Below are 19,944 nucleotides of genomic sequence, written 5' to 3' on the forward strand. Positions count from 1 at the left end.
GGCCTCGACTTGCACTGACATTGGGGATTCCATGGGCCAGCGGTGGTTCCAAAGGTCAAAACCACAGCTTCCCTAGGCTGACCCTGACCCACTGAGTGACTGTGGGGTGCAGTAGTTAAAGGTACCATACGGAACCAGGAAGACCTGAGTCTGAATCCTGGCCACATTCTTTTACTCAGGCACCCTCAGGCAAGTTCATTAACAGGTCCAAGGCGACCTTGACTGGTGAGAGGCAAAAGGTAAAGCAAAGAAGAGAATGGTAGAGGGTGCTGGGCAGTCACTTGGAACAGGACTGTTCTGGTCAGGGGGACACACGCTCAGCCTTATTCTCCTCCTGCCACGCGTCTGCTGGCCTCCGAGAGCATCTCGGATGGGGTCTGGATTACATTCCCAACTCAGGTAGGCACTTAGGAAAGTTCTGATGAATACATTTACCAAAAAAAGTAGTACTAACTGATAAGCTTTCTATAGGAAAGTTGTCACATTTTATTTTTACACTATTCATTTGTTTTTTGGCCTTGCTACACAGTATAATGTAGTTCCCCAACCAGGGATCAAACTCGCATCCCCTGCACTGAAGTACAGATTATTAATCCCCGGACCACCAGGGAAAGCTCCAGGTAGTCACATTTTAAAACAAATCTCATTTGCATTCCATTCCACAAAGAAATAGGCCACAGAATGAGGAATGAATGGGGTTGTGGGACATGCTGATGAAGAGGCCCAAAGGTGGCCTGTCTTCCAAGAGGACCAGTGGCCCTCCTTGTCCCCACCCATCATGCAGCCTGAGCTGTAGAGCAGAGCCCAGGAGGAACTCACCAAGAAGGGCGTTGTGTCCGTTGTCATCTGGCAGGAACCTCTTGTCCACGGCACACACCAGGAGATGGTCAGGCAGGCTGGGGGACTTGGCACCCACCAGGAGGAAGCCCGCAGGTATGTCGATGGGCTCACTGGAGATGGAAACCAGACGCAGGTCCTTCCCGGCCTGGCAGAACCCTAGGAGGGATGGATAGGGCTCACACGCCATCCAGTGAGCGCCCCCACACAACCAGGATCCACGCGGGCAAAGCAGGAAAACAGTCTGGATTTTGTCAGCAACCACCCTCACCCCTGGACCGGGCTGACTCTGAAATTAATTCTGAGAACATTATTAGGTATGTTATCCTTACATGAGCTTCACTTGCCAGTTACCATGATTCACAACAATAAAGTGACTGGGCAGAATAAAAAAATAAATAAAAGTAATTCTGAGAAATCAAATTGTAACCATCGTCATTCATGACACTTAACTACTTGCTGTATTTATGACTACTGGTGTTACCGTACAATACACATACATGAATGTACAAATGAAGGTCAACTGGAGAAATGGGTAGACAAGTGATGGTAAATTAAAATGTGGATGAAAAATCCATAAGGGACTGCGAGTAATTTGATGTCTTTTCCATCCTGCACTTATCGTGTATGAGGCACAGGCCAAGGGCAGGAATTCAGGCTGATGACCTGGTAATGATGGTCTCAGAGAAGTCACATCGGCAGAGGGGAACTCTATGCACTTGAACTTTTTGTATTTCAGAGCGTTTAAACGTCTGTGCGCGTGCTAAGTCGCTTCAGTCAAGTCTGACTCTTTGCGACCCCATGCACTGTAGCCCGCCAGGCTCCTCTGTCCATGGGATTCTCCAGGCAATAATACTGGAGTGGGTTGCCATGCACTCCTCCAGGGGACTTCCCAACCCAGGATTCAAACCCTCGTCTCTTTACAGATGTTTTACGACTAGTGCTACTTGGGAAGCCCTTAAACATGCTTCTTATTTTTAAATTAAGTGTCCAGAAATACTTAGGGAAAAAAGGAAGAAGAGAGAAATAGCCAAGATTTATCTGGATGGACCTTTTCTGGGAATCTCTCTCCCCAAAGGCACAAGTGGCACCATGCCCTGTGTTTTCCCATCTTTAATGACCAACAGGGATGACATGGGCTAATGTGAACTCTGAGACCCCGAGGCCTTCCCTGCAAACCCGTAAGATATTTATACCTTAGTAAGATTCTCCTCCAAGGACATCTGCTTTACCATTTTCAAGGCACTGGCTCCTAGTTCTCCCATCTGCTCCTGGGCAAAGCAGGAAGCAGGAAGTAGCACCCACTGTGTGAGACACTGAGTGGGAAAAGCCCTGGAAGGCTTTCATTTGATCATCTTTGGGCAGGTGGTCCTGCCCCTAATTTGCAGACAGGGAAATCGAGGCTCAGAGAAGTTAAGTCATTTACTCAAAGCTTCTGAGCGGGGTGGGGAGGGCCACGATGGAGCCAGGTCTGACTCTCAAATATGGGGTGGTTCCCCTTCATCCATCATCTTGGGGACATGGGCTCAGCTCACAGCTGGGGGGTTTCTCAGCGCACAGCCCAGCGGGCATCTCACCGTCCGTGGTGCAGCATCCTTCAGGTGGGGGGTGCATCTGGTAGGGGTTTGGGGGACAGTTCTGTTCCAGCCCCCCATCCCCTTCCTCTTCCTCTTCTTCATTGTCCACTCGGCTTCCACCTAGACGTGGAATAGGGGAGTGATGACCAAGGCAGAAGTAAGTACACGGTGAGCCCCAGTTAGTTAGGAATTAACCAGTCCTCAGAGACACGCTGTTTAAGCCGAGCACTATCACCCTTCTTCACTAGGGGCGAGGGTCAAGGCTCACTCAGACCGGATGTCTTTCCCAAGGTCACAGACTCTGGCTTCAAGCCTGGCCTTATGACTTCAAATACACGTCCACATCCCCTCCCAGCGCTCACAGCTGCACATATCTGCATGAGCAACAGAGCTCGGTATGTATACAGTTGCTGACAAGGACCGACTATAAAGTCTGCACACAGTAGGCACTCCAATAACAGCTGTGTGGGAGGAACCACAGTGTAACCCAGGGACCATTTTACAGGTAGGGAAACTGAGGTTTAGAGAGACCCAGTGATTCAACCACCTGCTAAGCAGCACAGCCAGCCTGTTCCCAGCTGTATCTGGTGCCCAAGCTGCTGTCCTTGTCGTAAACTGCATCACTTGGTTTAGAACCTGAAATACAGTGTGAACGGCCTTTACGTTGAATAAGACAGGAGTCAAACTATATGCTGTTATTTATCCCCAAGGGAAAACTAGATGTATACATTATTAGAAATATAAACACACCAGAAGTTGTCACACACACAAAACAGACCAGCACAGGGTCACGCCCTCTCAGCGACTTTATGACTATAGGAAACTTTTCAAGTGAAATAGTACTTTAGGACTAATGGCAAATGTGGAACGGGCCAGGAGAGCCAGCAATTGGCCAGGGAAACCCCACTCTCCTCGTGCGTGCTCTCCATCTCCGCAGCAGAGGAGCTGGCCTTCCCCACGTGGTCAGCTCCTGGGGCCCGGGGGTGCTGCTGTTATTCAGGAATTCAGGCCCCAAGCAGAATGTCTCACACACACAGAGGCAGCACTCAGGAAACCATTGAGTTAGCCAAAAAGTTTGTTCCTGTTTTTTTCCATATCATTGTAATTCCCAACTGTTTGGAGTATACACAGAGGGCGCGCGCATGTGCGCGTGGGGCACACACACACACACACACCCCTTATTTACCCAGCCTGCTAGAGAAAAAGGGTTTCACATCAGTGAGTTTTCAAACTTCTTTTAAGAGATGTTTTGCGTAAAAAATCTTTCTCAAATTGCCTATCTTTAAATGTCATTTAATAAATAGCACCCAGATTTCTTCACACAATAGGGCTGCTACAAACATCCTTAGATACCCGAGGCCAGGGACAGCTGCTTCTTTCTTTTCTGTGTCTCCTGTCTCTTCCCCTCATGCCAGCCCCTTTGCTGCCATTTCTTCTACTCTCACCTCCCTTGGCTCTCAACCCATCCATTCAGTGCGTGACGTGTTTTCCAGTTAATGACGAAATCACGCGCAACAGAAAAACAGACTAGGAATCTGGGAACTCCAGTTTTAGTCCCTGGACCTGCCATTGTCTGTGTGGCCTCAGGAAAGTTACTTAACCTCTCTGGGCGTCAAATCCTGCCTCTTTAAGATGAGGTGGTTATAGAAGCCCACCTTGAGCTGTGACAGTCTCCGGGGGAAACACGGCCCTCAGCATTGCACAGAACATTCCAAGGGTGATTTAACCAGTACAGCGGGCTGGGAGCATAACCTCAGGGTGGTCACCACTTTAAAGGTGTTAGTCACTCAGTCGCGTCCGACTCCTTGTGACCCCACAGACTGTAGCCCGCCAGGCTCCTCTGTCCATGGGATTCTCCAGGCAAGAATATTGGAGTAGGTAGTCATTCCCTTCTCCAGGGGATCTTCCTGGAGAAGACCCAGGTTTGATCCCTGGGTCTCCTGCATTGCAGGCAGATTCTTTACCATCTGAGCCACCAGGGAAGCCCTATTTTAAAGGTGCCGGAAGGACAAGAGGCAGAAGAAACTGAACATTTCGGGCCAGTCCAGGCCCATGACCTTGGGAAGGTCACAGCAGGAAGTAAGCAAGAATTCCTGGTGTCTCCCTCCCTCTAGGACTGGAGGACACAGAGGTGGTGGGGAGACTGTAAAAAGATTACCCAGGAAGAACACAAAGGGAGTTGAAGGGATAAACACCAGAGCCTCTTTCAGACGCTTCCTTCCTGACACTAAATGCAGGCGTGGTTGGTTTTAGCAGAAGGTATAGAGTCATGCCCAGACCCCAGGTACCACCCATGCAGCACGGTCCCCACGGGGGCTCAAACCACCCTTTAGCCGCCTACGGAGTGGGTGGCTTGGAAGGCTCTGCAAAATCAAGATTAGTCTGTGAACCAGGGACTCACCTCCAGGGGCTCAGCAGGGGGACAGCAAAGAGCCAACAATTAGAGTGAAAAGGGGAAAGAAAGCCAGGCTTTCGGAGCTTGGAGGGCACGCACAGGAATGTCTGCACGTTTATTCTGTTCAACCAAAAAGAGCAGGAATGCAGACTCTCGGAAAGAATGAAAGAGGAGGGTCTTAAGCCTCCGAAAGTCAAAGAAAGGGCTCAAAATCCAGTGGCTGCCAAGAATCCGCTTTCTGCTAAGAAAGCGGGATTAAAGGTCAAAGGTCTACATCAGACATTCCAGGGTCTTTGATGGAATCTGTCAGCCAGCAGCAAGCCTGAGGAGACTTCCTAACCAGGGCCAGACTAAACCAGACTGTTTACCAAGGTCTTCTGGCAGAATGAGGGCTTTAAAATGGCCTTAGACAAAACCAATTGGACTGGGAGCTTAGGATCTTAAAACTCAACCATGGGTATCCAGAGATGTCAGGACAGCACTTCACCCCATGGTGTATGAAAGTATTGATGTTTTAGAATAAGTTTTGTTTTCTTTACATGAGAAGAAACTGTATGACGTTCTGAGTGGGTGGGACGACAGGAATTTACCTGTTATCTTGCTTAATAAACACTTATCCCAGATTCGAAGGGTGTATTTGTTTGGTTTGCTTGGCCTTCCTTTAAAAAAAAATAAAATAACACATAAAAGGTTTCTCCCCTGTTAGGAAAGGTCATACCCCTAATTTGGAGAACAAAGTAACAGGGCCCCTCTGAACTGCCCTTGCAAATAGAGAAAATGTTAACAGATCTAGGGGTGTTTGGGATACCAGCGCCCTGGTCATAAAAAGCATCCTTAATGTTACTGTCTGAGGAAGGACAGCAATAAGATAAGAGATCCCGACAGAGAGACAGACAGACCAAACAAACCCTGTGCACTGCGTTCTATGATGCAGAAACCAGGGGCTCAAGCTGAGTGCTCAACTGATAGGGACATTTAGCAAATCGACCATCTCCTCCTTTTCACCAACCCCCCTCCCCACACCTCCCAGCGCTGCTGCTGCTGCTAAGTCGCTTCAGTCGTGTCCGACTCTGTGCGACCCCAGAGACGCAGCCCACCAGGCTCCCCCGTCCCTGGGATTCTCCAGGCAAGAACACTGGAGTGGGTTGCCATTTCCTTCTCCAATGCATGAAAGTGAAAAAATAAAGTGAAGTCGCTCAGTCGTATCCGACTCCTAGCGACCCCATGGACTGCAGCCCACCAGGCCCCTCCATCCATGGGATTTTCCAGGCAAGAGTAATGGGGTGCCATTGCCTTCTCCACCTCCCAGAGCTAGAGAAACAAAATCCGGGAGGGTCTCTCTATGCTGCTTGCCAGACAAATGGGAAAATGATAGAGAGGGCCTGAGCTGGTTTTCGTATCATAAACGAGAAGGGCCGACCATAAGTACTTATCATGAGCACCACTGTTCATTTACCATTAGCAGCTAAGCCTTTCGATACTGTAAGAAGTTAACAATGATCATTTAATACATATTTCACAAGTTTTGCAGCTAGTCAAAAACATGGACTGTAAAAGATGCCCCAGTTATTCCTCAAATGCCCCCCAGTGTCACAGTAAAACTTCCTGGGCCAGAAATCATTGGTACTTTGATGTGAATGGCAGAGAACCCTTGGGTTTCCTGACTCCTGCTTTTGACCACAATCTACTTTCTCTCAGACCCAGAGCCAGTTCCTTTAGGTCCTTAGCTGTTGCTATTTGCAAGATTAATTTTGTAAAAACGCTTTAAAGACTGACACAGGAAAGCCTCCCTCCTAGAGAGGGATGATCAGATATCAGATATTGTGCCTCATTTTCCCTTGGAAAATGCAACCGTCCCCAGCTCATCTTCCCCACACCCACCTTGCACACACAACCATACACACACAGGGACACAGGCACACACCACGACCACCCTAAGACAGGACCTGGTACACTGCAGGCTTCCTTAATTAGTTCATCTTTGTTGTAAACCACAGCCGTTTTTCACTTCAAAAGCTAAGCGAAGTCTGCAGGTAACTTCAAGTGGAAGACAAGTGACAAAAACAACTTCTTCAGCAATAAATAAGGGGGTGGGGCAACTTTGGACATGAAGATACATGACTATAAAAAATACAAACTGAAGACTGAAAAATACAACCAGTTTATTCTCTGGATAATTAAATAAACCCCAAACTTATCCCCATGCCCAGAGATAATTTATTGCTGGCACACATTAAACTCATAAAGGTTTATTCTTGGCTTTTAACAGTTTCTAGAGGGCTCTCATCGGAGAAGGCAATGGCACCCCACTCCAGTACTGTTGCCCGGAAAATCCCATGGATGGAGGAGCCTGGTAGGCTGCAGTCCAGGGGGTCTCTAAGAGTCGGACACGACTGAGAGACTTCACTTTCACTTTCCACTTTCATGCATTGGAGAAGGAAATGGCAACCCACTCCAGTGTTCTTGCCTGGAGAATCCCAGGGACAGAGAAGCCTGGTGGGCTGCAGTCCATGGGGTCGCACAGACTCGGACACGACTGAAGCGACTTAGTAGTAGTAGTAGTAGAGGGCTCTCATAACTGCTAGCACATGGAAAAGTACTTACACTCCTTTGCAAAGATAGGGCCACAAATCACAGAGGAAATATATATATATATATATATAAAACTGAGGGTCAAAAATATGTTAAAATGTCTTATTTATCCAAGTCAGACCATCAAAACCTTTCATGAGCATAAGTAACAACCAATTGAGAACAAGTTAACACCGGCCTTTCTTTCTCCTACTAGTCCAATGAATCATCTCATTCCTTGCAACTTTATGGCTGAGACTTAAATTTGAGTTTTAGCCAAGTACGGACGCACATGCAACTTTCTGTTTCCTAATAATTCCATTCTGCCAGACCCAACAGTTGCTCACCAAGTGGAAGAGGAAAGAGTTTCAAGTCCCATCTTGAACATTCCTGTACACGGTAGAGAAGGGCACAGACACATCTCCTACCTTCTAGAGCGGAAAGCTGCTGCTCTGCTTCCAGGTACAACTGGGAGAAGATGGGCCTGGGTACCAGGCTGTTGGAGCGCAGGGAGGCCTCGATGGAGTTGTGCAGGACCTCCTCGAACCGCGTGGTCTTCAGCTGTCCAGCGTACGAGTTTCCCATCTTCAAAAGAGACAGAGGATACTTCTGTTTAAAATGGCATTTCAGTTGCGGTTAAAAAGCCTGATCCCCCGAGCATGAAGCCCAAAGGTAGAAGAGATCCGGTCTGCCAGGAGGGGAGGGCCCAGTATCCCCTGCTCAGCCAAGAGGAGGAGCGGGTGGCTTTCAGGGACTGCTCCTGCCGGGCAATTACAGGAAGTTATATAAGTAACAGCTTTCCCTAATTTAGCACTCAGCAGAGTCTGACACCTCTTAGGAGATTTTACTAGAAACTGGCTCTTAGTCGTCCACAGGTTTCACAGCAACGCCCCCAGCTTCTCCCTGAGAGGTGATTCTGCTTTTGAGAGACCCCAGACAAAAATGATGCTTTCTTCTCCTTGACTTGCAGAAGAATAGCCCTGCGCCACTTTCTGTGTGTGACGGCAGCCGACAACGCTGCAATCCAAGACAACCAGTCCCCGATTTCAGGATCACCGGACCCGGCCTCCGCTCACCTTCTCAGGAGGAAGGTTAGCAGATTGCCCATCACGGCCTCCTCTGCTAAAAGGCCAAATAGGAACATTCTTGCTTTACAGTGTTTATTACTTTATCGTGGTGTCCATTAGACAAGTAATACAGAATTACATCTGGAAATCTGGGAATTACAGAAGAGGGTGGAAAACCAGGAGGAAAATCATTGCGTCCATGCCCCAAGATAATCAATGTGATTTTTTTTTTTTTTGGTAGCAGCTTAAGATCTAATTCACTTGCCATCCCATTCACCTGCTACACATAAAACAGATAAACAATAAGGTCCGACCATAAAGTTCCTACCAGGAACTATAAATAACAATATCTTGTAATGAACTATAATGGAAAAGAATATGAAAAAGAACATATATATGTATAACTGAATCACTTTGCTATACACCAGAAACTAACACAATGCTGTAAATAAATTATACTTCAATTTTTTAAGGGTACAAATACATGGTTTTTAGTATACTCACATGTGGTACACGCATCACACAACTGATGTTAGAACACTGTTCTCACCCCCAAAAGAAACCTCATACCCTTTAGCTGTCACCCCCAAGTCCCCGATCCCCCAGCCCTAGCCAGCCACCTGATGTCTGTAGACACACGATAATAGAATCATATAGTATGTGGTCCTTCCTTCCATCAGGCAGTGTCTGCACCCTGCCTCTGTGTTGAGCACCTGTCAGTACTCCGTTCTCTCTGATACTCTGATGTACTCCTTGCAGACTTAATTCCCTGGGAAACAGGACGGACATGGAAGGCTGTATCCACATGGCTCTATCACGCTATGATAAACTTTTTGATTCTGCTCTTCACATTTGACATAAACATTTCCGCCAATCCTCTTACAAAGGCTGTCAGAACCATTTTAATGGTTGCATCGCATTCCCTGAGGGAAGGTTCAGATACTCGTTCAGACATTTCTCTGGGATCAGACATATGGTTAAATCTCTATATTTAGTCCTGGCCAAGAACTGGCATTTAAATGTATATTCCTTTCTAATGTGTTCTGCTTATTTTCTATTTCATTTAGTTTTTTGTTTAGATCGCCCTGTTTCCTTTTAGTTTAATGTGTTGTACTTTTTACCAAACTTCTTCTTAAAATGACTACTTTATCCTCATCTTTATTTTCCATATGACTGCTTTGATAGTGAAGATATTTAAGGCTATACGTTTTCCCCTGAGTGCTTCTTATGCTGGGACCCTTAGGTTTCGTGTAAAGAGGTCCCCTTTCATTTCTTTTTGGATAGTTTATGATCTCCCTTTTCCCTTTTTGACCCAGTAGTTATCCAGAAATGTAGGTTTAATTTCTAAACAGTCAAAATTTGAGAGGAAGAAGGATTAGCCTTATATTATGCATTTCTAATTTTCATTGGATAATCACAACCGTGGCCTTTAAAAACTACTTTTAAAATTTGTTAAGGGTTACTTTTAGACAGATGCTGGATGGATTTTTACAAATCTGCTATCATATAAGAAAAGATAAACTCTCTTGAAGGGATGAAAACAGATTATTCAACTTTTCTATGCTCTCGTCTATTTCACGTGTCCGTTGATTCTTAAAGTGATATTTGACTTTAAATAGCACAAGATGGGGAATTTTCTAGGAGTCCAATGATTAGAACTCTGTGCTTCCACAGCAGGGGACACGGGTTCGATCCCTGGTCAGGGAACTAAGACCCCGCAAGCTGCTTGGTGCGGCCAAAAAAATGGGAGAAGATGCCAGCACGGATGTGACCTCAGGACAGTGGCTTCTGGCTTCATCACAGCGACACACCGCCAGCCACACTAGTTGTGAGACTGGCTTCACATGCCAGCCACCACCTCACAGATCACGTTGACTTAAGATGTAGGTAGGAGATTCTCTGAGTCCTGGTGCTATAGGCGGCCGAGCAATTTCAAGACGGGACCACTGGTGCCCTAAGGAGCTCTGGTTCCCCTCGTGAGGGTAAAATGGGGCGGTGTCCTCAGGCTGATTTCTGCTTCTGTTGGAAGAAAGGTCCAGCCTTCCTTCTTCCAACTAACAGTAAATGGAAACCATTAATCACTTCCTGCTTGCGGTAATAACTCCTGAGCAGAGGTTCCCCGCCCCCCTCCGCCACACCTCCTTGGTCAGCCCCAGCTTACAGTCTGGGGAAATGAGCTGGTGGGAGGGTTGCTACAGGAATTAGCCCCAACAAAAAGAAAGTGCTCCTGAAAGACAGAGGGCAGCGGCCAAGCCACCGGAACAGTCGGAAGAGGCTCCAGGGCTCTGCGTCTGCCTTTCCTCTTGACTGGCTGCATCCTTCAATCCAAGAAAGAGGGATTCCCAGCCACATCTGGGGGCCCTTGCGTGTGTTTCCATTTGGGGTGGTCCATGGAAAGCTGCCGCCAATTAATAACACCACGAACGGCTCCTATTTCTATAGATCTTTGTCTGAAGAGCTTAATGCACAGAAAGCAGCTTTAAGTCCGGCCCATTTTACGAGGAGCGCCTGCAGAAGCATGCTCGAGGGTTGAAAGAAACGCTCAGGGCATCCAGAACATCTCTTCCTTCCCAAGGTCCTGTACACCTGATGCCTGATTGGCACCTTGAGCCCGGAGGACTGCAGGGGTTAAGACAGAGCAATGCCTGGTGTGGACAGAGCAGGAAGAAAGAAAACGAACACTGTCCAGCTTCCGAGTGCCAGGCACCAGGCCTGTTCCCTCACTCAACACGCGTGAGCGATATTATGAAGCCCAGTTTAAAGATGGGGTTCTGAATCTTAGCCTCGGAGATGATAAGCAACCTGCAAGAAGTCTTGTGGAAAGAAAACAGAATTGGGGGTGGAGGGGGGTGGGGGAGGGAGGGAGAAGGGAGAGGGGAGGGGAGGAGGAAGGGAGAAACACAAAAGGGACAAAACATGAAAGAGTGCTCACGCTCAAAAAAATGGAAATTTCATTTTACAACCCTAAGCACACACCAAAGCTTTAAAGTCTAGAAGCACAGAGGGAGAGAGAAACTGACCCCACTCCCAATCCAATGAGGCATTTGAAAGCCCAAGTAAGTGCTGGTAACTGAGGATGGAGGAAGAGTGTGAGAACCATCTGACAACGTCGTGGCCCTTGCTGTTCGTCCCACTGCACCACCGTCGGGTGGCGTGGGAACTTCCTACCCACCCCAGCAGTGCTCCAGCTCACAGATGAGACCACCCACCGGGGGCACAGCCTGGGATCAGAAGGCAGAGCAGGCTGAGATGCCGGCCCTGCTGGGGCTCGCTGGCCTGCGAGGAACCCCCAGCCATCAGATGGGGGAGTCAGAAGTCAGGAGAGAGAAAAGCCTCGCTCAGGGCCAAACCCCAAAGCCGAACCCCTCCTCTGTGCTTTGTGGATCCAGGTCAACACCTGTGGCCTCCGGGGCTGGGCTCTGACCGCTGCTCCCTGGGCACCTGTGGCCTCTGGGGCTGGGTTCTGACCGCTGCTCCCTGGGCACCTGTGGCCTCTGGGGCTGGGCTCTGACCGCTGCTCCCTGGGCACCTGTGACCTCCGGGGCTGGGATCTGACCGCTGCTCCCTGGGCACCTGTGGCCTCCGGGGCTGGGATCTGACCGCTGCTCCCTGGGCACTGCCTCTGCAATATTTTCCTGCTGCAGTGACTCCAGTCTGCAAACCAAGGGGGTTCCTTTCCCCCAACCCTTCTGCTGCCTGCCTTCCAAGGCCTGGCCCAGCCCTTCCCAACACTGGTGGGCAATGTTCTTCAACCACAGAATCCGAAGCAGCGCCCATCACCATGGCCTTCACCTTAATGCACAGAAGCCTGGTGTGAGATGGAGAGAAAGAAAGCAACTCACTAGGCCTCAGTATTCTCATCTGTAAAATGGGCACTCTAAAGGACTGACTGGTCATCGTGGGGTATACAAGAGATAGAAAATGAAAGTGCCTAGCAGAGCACTTGGTAGTCAGGGCAGGATCATTTACTTCTAGCTAAATAGAACAGGCATGTGAAAAGACTAGAATTTCAGATCAGGACTTCCCTGGTAGTCCAGTGGCTAAGACTTCGCACTCCCAATGCAAGGAGTCCCGGGATCAATTACTGATCCGGGAACAAGATCCCACAGGCCTCAACTAAAGATCCTGCATGTCACAACTAAGATCAGATGGAACCAAATAAATTAAAAGAATGTCAGATCATATCATAAATGACAAGTGACAAAAAGTACTATAGTCCATAATTTCTACAACATAAGGCGGGGGCGGAGGTCTTAGGGGGAATCAATGAGAACTTGAGTGGTTCAAAGAGGCTGGTACCCAAAATAGGCCAAAAGAAAGAGTAGGGTATTTTTGGCCAAAAATTGAGACCAGCAATTGAGAAAGAAACAGGAAGGTACAAAGGCAAGAAAGCTCCACGAATATAGACATGCTCTAGAAAAAGAAAATGAGGGCTTTTGACAAGTAGTGAAGATGGAACTATGGTGGAAAAAAACAAAAGTGAGAGTAAAAATTAGACACTGCTTTGTCGTTATTGTGGTTATTTAGTGGCTCAGTCATGTCTAACTCTTTAGCAACCCCATGGACCATAGCCTGTCAGACGCCTCTGTCCATGGGATTCTCCAGGCAAGAATACTGGAGTGGGTTGCCATATCCTTCTCAGGGGATCTTTCTGACCCAGGGATCGAATCTGGGTCTCCTGCATTGGCAGGTGAGTTCTTTACTGCTAAGCCACCACGGAAGCCCACTTTAGTAATTGACAACCCTGAGGCTTCAGAACGAGGGGTTTATAATGATAAAGGTCATGTTTTAAGCAGGTCAGGTGGACAGAGATGTTTGGAATAAAACTGGAGGGAATACCTGGAGGCAGGAGGCCTGGTGGAGTTAAATTAGGAGTGGCAATTAACATAAACATATTACTATATATTAATATATATAAACTATAATATAAACATATTACTATATATAAACTAGGTAAACAACAAGGGCCTAGTACATAGCACAGGGAGCTCTCCTCAACAGCTCGTAATAACCTAGAATGGAAAAGAATCTGAAAAAGAACATATATATATATATGTATATACGTGCATATCACTGAATTACTTTGCTGTACATTTGAAACTAACATAACCTCGTAGATTTACTATACATCAATAAAAAATAAAAATTAACAAAAAAACAGGCTTTGCTCACTTCCTGTCTTGGTTACATTTTTGGTAATTCTCATAATATTTCCAACCCTCCATCAGCAATAAGATTCTAACTCACTGAAGGCTGAGATAATGGTTAATATTTTTTAGCAATACTGGGGTACATACATTTTTTAGACATAATTCTATTGCACATTAATATAGTATAGAGTAAACATAACTTGTATATGCACTAAGAAATAAAAACATTATACACCGAGCAGCATGTGGGCCCTGACTTCCCTGGCCAGAGATTGAACCTGTGTCCCCTGCAAAAGAAGCACAGAGTCCTCCCCCACTGGACCACCAGGGAAGTCCTACTCTTCATTTTAAAGTTTATAACATTTAATTTTTTGGACTGAGAGCAAGTTTATTTTTACTAAAAACTGAAGGTTACTTTAAAAAAATAAATAAAATGCAGTCATAAAAACTGATGACGGATGTCCTACAGAATCTAAGTAAAAGAGCAATTGAAGATCAGGTGAACTACAGACCTCCGGCAAAGGCAAGCCACCCTGCTAAGCATCACTGTAAGCATCAGTGATTTTAATCTTAGCAACAGTCCTATCAGATCATTATTTCTCTCCCCATCTGTATCCCAACTTTATAGATGAAGAAACTAAGGCTCAGAGAGGTTGGGACAGCTGTCTAATGACACATAGCTCATGCCTGGTCTGGAATTAAAAGCCCATCTTGAAGAATCTTCCATGAAACACGGTGTTAATAAGTTTAAACTGGCAGAATTGAAAATCTCAGACACCCTCAGCTGAAGGGTTATAAATCTGTATTACCATTACCTGCTAGTGGTTTTTGCCAGTGGTGACAAGGCATTTCCCAGTTTTACAGAAAGCTACAGCATTCTTCCAAACTCCCAGAGGACAGCACTGGAAAGTTGGCCTCACCAGACTAAGCAGACACACACACCCAAAACCAGACATCCTCTTGTGCTAAATGTGCTCTGGGAGCCCATAAAACCCTGCAATTACTCATAGGAGACTTCCCAGGTGGCGCTGTTGGTAAAGAACCCGGAGGTGGTGAGGGACAGGGAGGCCTGGCGTGCTGCAATTCATGGGGTCGCAAAGAGTCGGACCCAACTGAGCGACTGAACTGAACAATGCAGGAGATGTACAAGACTGGGGTGCAATGCCTGGGATGGGACGATCCCCTGGAGGAGGAAATGGCAATCCACTCTGGTTTTCTTGCCTGGGAAATCCCATGGACAGAGGAGCAAGTCAGGCTACGGTCCATGGGGTCGTAAACAGCTGGACATGACTGAAGAGACTTGGCACCCATTCACAGAAGATTCTACCCATACTCACTGAACCATATGACTGACCCTATTAGTCCTATTACAGTCCTTACATATACAGTTTACATATACAGTACAGGCTTCCCCAGTGGCTCAGCAGTGAAGAATCCACCTGCAATTCAGGAGACATAGGAGATGTGGGTTTGATCCCTAGGTCGGGAAGATCCCCTGGAGGAGGGCATGGCAACCCACTCCTATATTCTTGCCTGGAGAATCCCATGGACAGAGGAACCTGGAGGGCTACAGTCCATGGGGTCATAAACAGTCAGGCACGCCTGAAGCAACTTAGCATACATGCACACATAGACGCAGAATTACATCCAAGGAGAACAAAAAAGAAAATATAAAAACCCCTGTTCATATATATTTTCTCTAATCATGATATTATTTGTCAGTATATATTTTACAATACACAGAATACACTGGAGTCCATTATGCAATTTATAAATCAACAGACAGAAGTGTATATATATATGTGTGTGTGTGTATATATATGCTTTTGAACTGTGGTGTTGGAGAAGACTCTGGAGAGTCCCTTGGACTGCAAGGAGATCCAACCAGTCCATTCTGAAGGAGATCAGCCCTGGGATTTCTTTGGAAGGAATGATGCTAAAGCTGAAACTCCAGTACTTTGGCCACCTCAGGTGAAGAGTTGACTCATTGGAAAAGACTCTGATGCTGGGAGGGATTGGGGGCAAGAGGAGAAGGGGACGACAGAGGATGAGATGGCTGGATGGCATCACTGACTCGATGGACGTGAGTCTCAGTGAACTCCGGGAGTTGGTGATGGACAGGGAGGCCTGGCGTGCTGCGATTCATGGGGTCGCAAAGAGTCGGACACGACTGAGCGACTGATCTGATCTGATACATATATATATATATATATATATATGTACATACATTTGGGGCTTCACAGGTGGCGCTAGTGGTAAGACAGGAGGAGACATATGAGACGTGAAGGAGACATATGAGACGTGGGTTCGACCCCTGAGTTGGACAATCCCCTGGAGGAGGGCATGGCAACTCTCTCCAGTATTCTTGCCTGGAGAATACCACAGACAGAGAAGCCTGGTGGGCTATAGACCATGGGGTTGCAAAGAGTCGGACTGAAGCGACTTAGCACACACATATATTTAGGGGCCAAGTTTGAATGAAAGAATAAGAAAACCAATATTTGTTTAATATCGATTTTGTGCCAGCAGTCATGTGGCCAAAGTACTATTATCTTCATTTTGCATGAAGAGATTGTGTCTGGGATTTAAAAGCATTTATTGTCTTCATTCACATCTTTATCATTTCCTTTAGCAATGCAACAAAAACCCCAAGGGCATTTTACTTAAGAATCAAAATAATAGTCATCAGTTATTAGGTTCACTTGGTGCAGACCTTTTTCTCGGTTTATGTTTATCATTTATTTCATCATCACCATGGCCCTAAAAATGCACATGGCATGGTTCTCATTTTATATTTTTGGAAACTGATGCAGGATGAGCTGAAGAGAATGTCCAAAATGTCACATTTGAGACAATTTTAGATTTAGAAGGACCCTAAGTAAGTGAATCGTGGCTTTTAGTGATTTCAGAAAAGGGAGCATTTTTTTCAAGTTCTTTTTGTTTTTATTAATGGTGTCCACTTGTCCAAACATGCCAAATCTTTTGGTTAGAAATCCTGGGCTCTTCCTTAGTAGCATTTTACCAAAATGAGGGCTGCCATGACAAGAAAACACAGCCTCAGCAAATGAAAAGCCCCAAACTTAAAAAGACACATTTCTAGCCAGACAAAGAAAATCAAGAGCATTTTAAGAATGCTACCTGAAACCAGGTCTCCAGGACGGAGGAGGTTGACCAGGTTCACTGCAGCTTCAGAGGAAGAACAAACCACCAGCTGGCCAGCCCCCAGGGTCTGGACAGTGTCCCCTCTCTGACAGCCCGATCAGCTCTTTCCTGGAGATTAAAGCAGGGATTAAACTAGACTCCAGCCCTTCCAAAGAAAAATATGCTCGCACCAGCCTTTTCTTGAAGTGACATTTTCCTGTTTACTTTTTAAAGAATAGAATTATCAAAAGTTTTGCCCCAGTGGCAGAAAATCCATTTCACTTTAAAAGCTCACCAGGGGGGTCTCCCTGGTGGTCCAGTGGCTAGGATTCTTGGCTCTGAATGCAGGGAGCCTGGGTTCCATCCCGGTCGGGAGACTAGATCCCACATGCTGACACTAAAGATCCCATGTGCCACAACTAAGACCTGGTGAAGCTAAATAAATAAATATTTTTTTAAAAAATACAAAAACAAGAAAAAAAAGCTCTTCCCTGGTGGTCCAGTGGTTAAGACTTCACCCTCCAATGCAGGGGGTGCAAGTTCAATCCCTGGTCAGGGAGCTAAGACGTCTCAGGGCCAAGAAAACAAAACAAAACAGAAGCAGTACTATAACAAATTCAATAAAGACTTAAAAAAAGCTCCACATCAAAAACCCTTTAAAACAGAAAAAAGCTCACCAGCACTGCCTGGGGACCCTGAAGAGTGCTGTGTCCAGCTTAACTCTGGGTCCACAGTGATTCCGCTGTTCCTTTCTGAGCACCATGCACTTTGCCTTTTATTGGTCAAGTAACCAGGCACCTCTACTTAAACCCAGGGCTCCTATCTGTCAACAACAGTTATTAGTTCCTGGAATGTCTGGATCTCACTTCCTGAGATAACACCCAGCTCTGCGTATCCCTGGCTGCTGCACACTGGTCACTCCGCTCATAAAAATAAAGCTGCCGCTCACCCATCAGAGCCAGCCCTTCCCCACCCAGATCTCCAGTTAACATGTGGGCGCGCCCTCACCTGCACCCTGTTTGCTGGGTCCCTCTGTGTGTGGAGACTTGAGCCCAGCGGTGTGCTGGGCGCAAACTCTTAGGTTCTAAGCCATAGTGTCCGCTTAGGTCAAAACCAGCAGGACTCTCAGAGATAGGCCTGCAGGTCCCTTTGATTGTGAGATATTAAACCCTTCAGTCAAGTTGGACTTCACCAACTGCAAACAATCTTTCAAACGCAAAAGTGCTCATAATCTGCCTCGTTGTTGTTTAGTCACTAAGATTTTTTTCGCAACACCACGGACTGCAGACCTCCAGGCTCCTCTGTCCATGGGATTTCTCAGGCAAGAAAACTGGAGTGGAAGTACTTCCACAGGAGATCTTCCCGACCCAGGGATCAAACCTTTTGTCTCTTGTGTCTCCTGCAGTGGCAGGCAGATTCTTTACCACCAGGGAAGCCCCATAATCTGTCTGCTGAGTAGTAAAAAGCATGTACTTTGGAATAAGACCAACAGCAGCTTAATTTATGACTATGCTCCTTTTGAGCTGTGTGGCCTTGGGTAAGTTACCTAACCTCTCCGAACCTCGATTTCCTCATTTGTAAAACGAAGACAGGGACTTCCCTGGTGGCCCAGTGGCTAAGACTCCTCACTCCCAATGCAGGGGGTCTGGGTTCAATCCCTGGTCAGGGGACTAGATCCCATGTGTCACAACAGAAGATCCTGTGTGTCACAACTAAGACCGGTGCAGCCAAAGAAAGAAAGAAAGAAAATTCTAAAATAAGCATAATACAAATACAAACCACCTCCCAGAGTGATAATGAGGACTAAGTGAACTAACATGTCTAGGGTTGTTGGCATATAGGATGTTAACAAATTCCAGTTTTCTGTCTTAAATTGGAATTAACTGCTCATAAATCTCCTTTCTAGATGCCAACTTAGAAGGTCAGAGATCTTGACTTGATTCACTGTACTCCAGTAGCAACAATTAAACCGGTTTCCTTTAGGGGTACATCGATTGCAATGTACCTTTCCGAATAGATAGCAATCATTTCCACACAGCTTCTCTCCCTTCTTCTCAAGATGTGAAGCTCCTTGACAACAGGAACTGTTCTAGTCACTTCTTTCTCATATAATAAGTCCTAAGAGGAGGCAGAGGGAGAAGGAGACCACGTGCTCAAGGTTACAGTGAAGACGGCAAAGAGATGGAGCATGGTGCTGTGGGAAAGCGGAAAGCGTGCGTGCAGCCTCGGAAGCCCCCAGGGAGGAACCAAGCAGACACAGAGGAGGTTTCCATTTCAACCCCCCGGGATGTCATCCAGAAAGGGTATTACCTAATGTCTTTCTGATAGCTCAGTTGGTAAAGAATCCACCTGCAATGCAGGAGACCCCGGTTCGATTCCTGGGTTGGAAGATACACTGGAGAAGGGATTGGCTACCCACTCCAGTATTCTCAGGCTTCCCTGGTGGCTCAGCTGGTAAAGAATCTGCCTGCATTGTGGGAGACCTGGGTCCAATCCCTGGGTTGGGAAGATCCTCTGAAAAAGGGAAAGGCTGCCCACTCCAGTATCCTGGCCTGGAGAATTCCACGGACTGTATAGTCCATGGGGTCGCAAAGAGTCGGACATGACTGAGCGACTTTCACTTTCACTCATGCCTCTCTGCCCCAGGTGTTACCTGAACTCACTTGGTTATCTTCTATTCCAAGCAGGGTCAGAGGGGAGCCCTTCCCGTGAGCATCCAAGCACACAACGTACACTTCTGTTCTTTCCTCGTGAACACTCTCCTGCCCCGGGGGCCCTGTTTGTGCCTGATCTTCCCTTGGCTGACACCAAGGCCAATGGTCACGGTTCCCCTTTCTGCCCCCCACCCCCCAGCACTCTCACTGGGCTCCAGGTTTCTCCCCCAACAAAGCCACACAGAGTTTGTTTGCCTTCCCCACCTCCGCACAAGCTCCAATTGCCGCAGGGGGCAACCACACTCACTAACTGCCCACAGAGCCCAGAACACTTTCTTGGGAGCGGGTCTGCCAAAGGAGCAGCCATCAACTCTGTTCATTACCCCCAGGCAGCCGGAGAGAGAGACCCACCCTCCACCCGGGGCCACCCCAGGCTCAAGGAGAAGACACGGCCGGAGGTCTGGAAGGTCTCAGGCCCAAGGTCAGACAGCTGGGTCTGTCCTAAGCCACTGATTAACAACTCCGTGTCTGTTCTCTGCCTCCCACGTAAGA

At 47.1% G+C, this 19,944-nt stretch overlaps 1 protein-coding gene across 12 annotated transcripts in view; it reads right to left on the minus strand.

The window, feature by feature from the left end:
• Positions 1–19,944, minus strand: part of GREB1 (growth regulating estrogen receptor binding 1) — a 133,734-nt gene that overhangs the window by 62,046 nt on the left and 51,744 nt on the right. For all 12 annotated transcript variants that reach the window (XM_044926237.2, XM_044926239.2, XM_044926240.2 and 9 more), the window contains 3 exons: positions 7,809–7,965; positions 2,415–2,534; positions 820–996 (listed from right to left, as the gene is read on the minus strand). In XM_044926237.2, coding sequence (XP_044782172.2) covers positions 820–996; positions 2,415–2,534; positions 7,809–7,965 — 454 coding nt within the window. Of the gene's footprint in view, positions 1–819; positions 997–2,414; positions 2,535–7,808; positions 7,966–19,944 lie in introns of those variants that run through there.

This window comes from Bubalus bubalis, chromosome 12 (genome assembly GCF_019923935.1).
Source record: "Bubalus bubalis isolate 160015118507 breed Murrah chromosome 12, NDDB_SH_1, whole genome shotgun sequence".
In the NCBI taxonomy this organism is placed as follows: domain Eukaryota; kingdom Metazoa; phylum Chordata; class Mammalia; order Artiodactyla; family Bovidae; genus Bubalus; species Bubalus bubalis.